We start from the raw sequence: 7,500 nt of genomic DNA, 5'->3' as shown, positions 1-7,500 counted from the left end.
TTTCCCCCTCCCAGCGGAGCTCAATCCGCTAATTTGATTTAAGCCTTTTCATGCCCAAGAGAAATACAATCATAAACTTAGCTAAAATAGTGTGGCGTCTCTCTCTCCACACCATTCTATCCCCCGTTCCTAACTCCATCCAGAAGCGTACTGTAGCATCCATTGGGACACTCGGGCACAGGCCCAGTCAATTGAGATCCTGCCTAGTCTAGCTTCTGAAAGACGGGGGCGAAATAAATAAGAAAAACAACAAAAGATAATGTAACCTCGCGTCACCAGACTTTCCACCTCTGTGCATGCAAATTTTTGTTGTAGCCAACCACAGCAAGCCGCCTTTGTTTTAAATGGCCAAGTCGGCAAAACCGGTTTCACCTATTGGCCGGAGTTGCGTGTACCTCCCTCCCCCTCTGCTCCGCTAGCAATGCTAATTGACCCAGTCAAAAATGTAATCCACGCTACGTGCCTGACTCCATCCCATCGCCTCCGGCTCTCTCTGCTCCCAAATCCTCTCTCCAGAGTCTCCACCTACCCTCTTCTGTTTATTCCTCGTCTTCCCATTCCCCCCCGTCCGTCACACTGTCTAATCCCATCCCTCCCTCTCCCCCCCCCCCCTCCCTGACTTCCTCCTATCCTTGCTGCATTGCAGATCTGGATGTCGGGCTGTGTAAGGTATCCCTCCCTCCAGCTTCACTTTATGAGTGGAGGCTCAGCATCTATAAATAGCACTCAGCGTCCCACTCCTAGCCTCTCACACATCAAGCATGGGTCCATTTTTAAACTCTCCAGTTAAATTAACACTCAGGATTTTATGTGCACAGGCATGCACATGCACGCACACGCCCATATCATATACTTTATGCCAGAGGTTGGAATACTAATCGCATATTGGTGAAGAACCTTTCCTAAACTGGTGCAGCTGATATTGCTTATTGTAAATGCATGGAGTTGACACACTACACTGATGTTGGAAGATGAATGATAGCTGTGTGGAGAAAATGCTCTTTTGATCGGCTTAGAGGACAATAGAAGGATTATCAGAACACATATATCCTTTCTTGCTAACATGCAATGTACAATACATACACACACATGCTTAATCTCACATCACATTCTGTAACATTCTGTTACACATACACACATCAATTAATACAAATGCACATTATCTTGCACAAACGCATGCAGACTGACAGAATATGCTACAGACACACACACACACACACACACACACACACACACACACACACACACACACACACACACACACACACACACACACACACACACACACACACACACACACACACACACACACACACACACACACACACACACACACACACACACACACACACACACACACACACACACACACAGTACGTAAGTAAAGTAAATATTCTGATGTTCTGCCATAGCATATTGTAGCTGTTTCTAAACTAATGGACTAGTGGACTGTATTTTTCTGGCATGAATTCAATCCAATTATCCTTAAAAGCCTTCGGGAACCACCAACATGGTGACTCTGGGACACCACCTCTCCATTACACGAGCACAATGTCTGCAAATAATGGCCCTTTTAAAGAGGCCCAACTTGAACTAACCCACTGACAGTGAACACTGACTGTCTCATGTACCATTCACACACGCACAAACCCAGACGAGTCAGCGAATCAGAGGATTGCTCAGCATGTGTTAAGAATTGGCCCTGCTCATAGGAAATGAGGTGAGTCCAACACGCTCACTGGAGATACAGCTCATCCACAGAAACACCAGCAATATGAGATTCATGCAAAAGTTGTAGTACAGTATTTCAGCACACTTCAACACAAAAATGTATGGAGGAAAAATGGCCTGAAAATGACTGATGGAAGCGCAAGACTGCAGGTATTTCTTGTAATTTACTGAGACAGGCCGCACGAGCACACACAGACACAAACACGCACACATATACAGTATACAGACACACACGTGGGTTATCCAACCTGGTACGTCTCCAGGGGCTTGCTCTCCATGTTGAGATCCCAGACCTTGGCGGTCAGGTAGTCCCTGGTCAGCAGGTAGCGTCCGCTGTGGCTGAACTTCACGTCCGACACGGAGGAGATGATCTCTGAGAAGAAGGAGCGTGCACTGGGGTCCTCTGGCTCCTCGAACACTGGAGAGGAGCGAAAGAGCATGAGAGGGGTGTTCGATGATATGCTGTGGAGAAGGGGCGGCCAATGCTGAATGGGTAAGAGAGCCCACCTGGGAGGCAAAATGTCCCAGGTTCGATTACCGGCCCCGGCAACGTGTCGAGGCGTCCCTGAGCAAGACATTTAAACCCAAACCACTTGAGAAGCACCCAGATGGGTGAAGCTGAAAGCTGAATTTCCCCCGTTGGATGAAATAGCTCAAATTAGTGTATAAGTCTTAGAGATGTTATATGATACCTAAATATTTAATTTAGATATTTTCCCACACTATATTATAGTCATTTATGATGTGAAACAACGCTTCTGATGTTACGAGTGTACTGTATATCATCATCACCTTTATTTCTGGAGTACAATTGAGGGCAAGCTCTCATTTCCAATGTACTGTAGCCGAGGTTACAATACAATACAAATAAAAATACATACTGTACTGAACACATTCCGTGGGAGAAATACAGTACATAGAAGACCCAGCACTATAATAATATGAAAATTATCTCACATCAGAACAATATGGATTTCGGTTCAAAATTGGTGAAGTTTCCCTTTAACTCTGACAGCACGAATACAACTAAATAGAGCCTGGAGTTTGGAGCGCCTGTCACATAGCGCTGCCTCTCGCATGTCACAGAGGGAATGGACTCACGTTTGGAGTGTCTGTCACATAGCGCTGCCTCTCGCATGTCACAGAGGGAATGGACTCACGTTTGGAGTGTCTGTCACATAGCGCTGCCTCTCGCATGTCACAGAGGCGCAGGGTGCCTTTACTGCTGCTGTACACCAACAGGTTACAATGGTGAGGGTGGAACTCTGCTGCTGTGATCACCTCCGTCAGATCCTCCATGTTGGCTGGTTTGATGTCAACAATGTCTGGGGGTTGCATCGCTCAGGGAAAAAACACAGAATGAAGCCACCGTCCCCCGTCCCCTACGAGCTGTAGCTACAGTATAGACTAGAGGGTATGCGCATGCATAAAGGGAGTGGCAAGTCGAGTGGCAAAGTGAGTTTAATGCAATCAGATTCTGTTTGGATGTATGGGGCTGTCAAGGCCAGAAAGTAGTTTTTTGTGCCACTCAGTAGGCGTTCCCGCAATAACTTCTGGGTATGATGATGATGTCACACGCATCCCCTCTATATTGCTGGTCCTACCCCCCCACTGGAGCCGTAACTGTATAACACCACTAACACCCCCCCCCCCCCCCCACACACACACACACACACACACACACACACACACACACCCACCCCTTCAGAGAGTAGCTGTACCAACGGTTGCAGAGTCGCTGCCTGTCCGTCTCCCCTGGAACCTCAGCTCTTCACACTCCTCTTTCTCCTACCCTTCTGTACAGTAGTCTTTAACGCATACATCAAAAAATATTGATATTTTGACGGCCAATTGTCGATTCATTAATCCATCCATTAATCATTCATTTACATGATTTTGTTGTTGTTGTTTTGTTTTACAAATTATGTTTTGTGAAAGAAACTAAATCAGGTGGAACAGCACAAGTATTCAATTAAAAAAGAAATATGAGCAGTGCATGTAAATGTTTACATAACCCATCGCATGTAAATTATTTACAGCTGAAAGTAAAACGAATGCATCTTTAGGGGGCTGTCAGTAGAAATCAATTCCCTATTCAGATCAATTGTAACGATATAAATCGTCCGTAGGCCAGAGATGGAACTATATTGTGGATATATTGTGTCATATTCAACTGGATTAGCAACCAGAAAAAGGTTGAAATATTTATGGCAGCCTGTGAATTATTCATTATGCTACAATTTTACTCCTTGGGAATACTACTCCCCTCCCCCATCAATATGTGTCTTTGTGCATGTCTGTGTACAAGTCAACACTGGCACAAAAGGTTTCATTTACATGATGTTCAGACTAGCAGCCTAAATGTGACTTTTGGCCTATTCACATTGGGATCACATTGTTTTTTTTATCAAGTCTGAAGTCTGAACAGAACAAAAAATAACTGACTATGAAACTACCCACCAACGCAGAGGTTGTGGGTTCGATTCCAGTGTTGAGCTTCCGGCTTTGTTGAGCATTTACACATTTACACAATTGGCCCGTGTTTGGGGGAGGGAAGCCGGGCGGGGGATGATGATATCACTGTGGCTGAAATGCATTCCTACGGGCCGGGCGCTACCTGTCAGCAGGGAGTGTTGGGCAGGAGGACTAGGACGGAGGCTCTAAATCTACGTCCTCCCGGCTCCCGCTGGGGGCTCCTCACTGGCAGCTGAGTCAGTAGGATACAACAGCAGTGGTGACAACACAGGAACCAATCAATCAAGGGGTAAAAAGCTCAACGCGGCACAATAACTTCTTGGTGATCTTGGAGCGAGCGATACCATTGTACGACAGAGTACACATGACGCATGTCATGGTCTTTTTTAAATATATTTTTTATCCCACGATTTTGTAACCCATTTTTCACCCCTGTGTCAATCATCTAATGTGAGTCCCCATATATGGGAGACAAGGGGAGAGCAACAGACTTGAACTCATGCCGCATGTCATGGTCTATCTATGTTGTCACATTGTTACAAAAGCAACCAATTCAAATTGGTTGATGTATGAATATACAAATCCCATTTGATCACTACTTTCTAATAACAGAGGACAGAGGTCTGTGTCTATAGGCAGGAAGACAACCCAGAAGTTAATGGAAAACTGGTTTCCTCTTGAGATTTATTCTTTACCACTGGCTTTATGATTGACGGTATGCACTAAAAAAAAGGTCTGCAAATTGCATGAGCTTTAGAGGGATACATTATACCTGTTAATATCTCAACTATGAATGTTGAAGCTTATTTGTAATTTTTCCAATTGTGTGTGTGTGTGTGTGTGTGTGTGTGTGTGTGTGTGTGTGTGTGTGTGTGTGTGTGTGTGTGTGTGTGTGTGTGTGTGTGTGTGTGTGCGCGCGTGTGTGCGCGTGTGTGCGTGCATCAGCATGGATTTGCGTGTGGATACCGGATATTAGTGTTCCTGGTGTTTATAATTGTATACAGTACATCTGCATACTGTATGATGTTGCATCGATAATATTTGTGCACATGCATTTATGCAAACAATGGGTCCATCATAGTTTGCAGTGTATGTATTATGTATGAATCTCCATCACCCCCCACATCCCTCATTGTCACAATTACAATTTAGGCATTTAGCACACGCTTTTACCTAGACTGACAAGATCAGAGTAAATGGCATGCCATGAACCCTAGTCAACAAGCGATAAATGCAGTGTGAAGGAATTGTTCTCATTTTCATAATATGATATATTAAACATAATATAATTATTGCTGAGCGACAGTTGTCGAAATGGTTGTAAAGTATGTATGACAAAGCATAAATAATTTGATTTACAATTTGCCCTATAATTTACCCTATACCCTCCAGGGTATAGGGTATAGGCTCCTGTTTTCAAGACGCACTACACGATTTTCACTGAAAGTTGGCCCCAGATTAAGGATGATATGATATGGGGTTCTAGCCTGGCGTAGCAAGACGAATCTGCCAAATCTGCGCTGCTCTGATTGGTTGTAGGTCTAACCAATAGTCCGTTTGAATCTTTTTGTAACCGCCTCTTGGAAAATAATGGAACACTGAGAAGGACGAGACGAATAGCCACGCAGTGATATTGTCTGGCTACGCAAGGCTAATGGGGTTCAAGAACACAAAGGATACTGAAGCTGCGATCAGTAATGCCCAGGTGCCAGAGGTTGATCCTCAGGTCATCTGCTGACATGTAGGTCTCACAGTCAGAGTTGACAGAGATGGAGTTGACGTGGTAGGTGTGGGCGTTGGCAAACACCCGCCGTGGGCTCACCTCCACCATCAGGTCCATCGGCATCAACACTGGCACCTTGGAGAGGAGATGCAGGGAGAGGGGCACCGTAAAGTGTAAGTAAGATATGAAAGAAAGTTGCACACACACACACACACACACACACACACACACACACACACACACACACACACACACACACACGCCTATGTGCCAGTGACCCAGTTATGCACATGCACACACATACATCTGTACCCACTGACCTACTTCTGCTGTGTAACTTACTGTGGGTGTGTGATGATCCTACAGACAGACAGACAGACAGACAGACAGACAGACAGACAGACAGACAGACAGACAGACAGACAGACAGGCAGACAGACAGACAGGCAGGCAGGCAGGCAGACAGGCAGGCAGGCAGACAGACAGACAGACCTGTAGGGAGGTGACAGTGCTGATGTCCTTGATGCGACCCTCCTCATCCTTCAGGTTGTATCCTTCTGGCCTCTTGTCTCTCTCACTCACCTTCCACAGCTTGATGGTCTTATCTGAGACACAACAGTCACCCGGTCACATAAAGGATGTTACGCTGACATTGTACGGAATACAAATACAGCCATATCTCATTTAATCTGCAACTGCGGCCCTATACAGTAACGTCGAGTGTAGAAAATAATGATGTACTTTATAAGCACTTGCTAATCATAATGTCCGACTGGCGACTGATGCCTTGTACCAACAAGTCTATGAATGGATGAGTATGTTTTGTCTCCAAAGCGCTTTGATTGGAACCATTCATATTAAATACATGTCGTCAGATAAAAAGGAAAACATGGTCTTCTGTGTCCAAGAAAAGCATCTACATCAATTTAGTAGATATTAGTAGGTGACCCAAAAGGGTTATCCACTATTGCCTCAATAAGCTCAGTATGCTAAAAGTCAACCATAATAGTATACTGCAGGATTATTAGAAATAAACGATATCTGTTTACAGCCTGGTGTTGAATAATTTAACAGCAGTCATTTCAGTAGTGGAATTTGCTGCTGACTGCTGATGCATGGTCGTACATTTTTCTTGGCCTCAATCATAAATTATGCTGTACTTATATAAATCAATACTGGTGTGCTCAAAGACCATCTGTAGTTTAAGATTTGTCTGTGGAGCCTTAAACTTAAAATGTGCATTGATTACAGGGGTTCACACCGTTCACTCCTGCAAACGTTTTATAATAAATGCACTAAAGCTGACTATTTGTAAGTTATGAAAATGTAACAATACAGTGCATTATGTAATAATCAACCAAAATGGATGTCTTCTTCTGTACAACTATACAAGTTATAGTTTTAACAATCAAGCTAAATAATACCTCCCAAATATTAAATTACGCCAGCATTATTAGTTGCCTCTGATCTGAATCTAAATAGCCACAAAAAGCAGCTACAATATCAGGAGGCCCAATTTATAAAGAACAAAAGACAAGCCTAAAATAGGGCAGGCATAACAAGAATCCCAA

The 7,500-nt window shown here is 44.2% G+C and overlaps 1 protein-coding gene across 2 annotated transcripts in view; it reads right to left on the bottom strand.

Moving 5' to 3' along the window:
- Nucleotides 1-7,500, bottom strand: part of LOC308322989 (serine/threonine-protein phosphatase 2A 55 kDa regulatory subunit B gamma isoform) — a 34,305-nt gene that overhangs the window by 5,322 nt on the left and 21,483 nt on the right. For both annotated transcript variants that reach the window (XM_080774547.1, XM_080774548.1), the window contains 4 exons: nucleotides 6,422-6,534; nucleotides 5,887-6,064; nucleotides 2,892-3,056; nucleotides 1,980-2,149 (listed from right to left, as the gene is read on the bottom strand). In XM_080774547.1, the coding sequence (XP_080630673.1) occupies nucleotides 1,980-2,149; nucleotides 2,892-3,056; nucleotides 5,887-6,064; nucleotides 6,422-6,534 (626 nt within the window). The remainder of the gene's footprint in view (nucleotides 1-1,979; nucleotides 2,150-2,891; nucleotides 3,057-5,886; nucleotides 6,065-6,421; nucleotides 6,535-7,500) is intronic.

The sequence above is a fragment of the Protomyctophum bolini genome (assembly GCF_963924005.1).
Source record: "Protomyctophum bolini genome assembly, chromosome: 10".
Classification (NCBI taxonomy): Eukaryota; Metazoa; Chordata; class Actinopteri; order Myctophiformes; family Myctophidae; genus Protomyctophum; species Protomyctophum bolini.
This window is presented reverse-complemented; position numbering and strand designations above follow the sequence as displayed.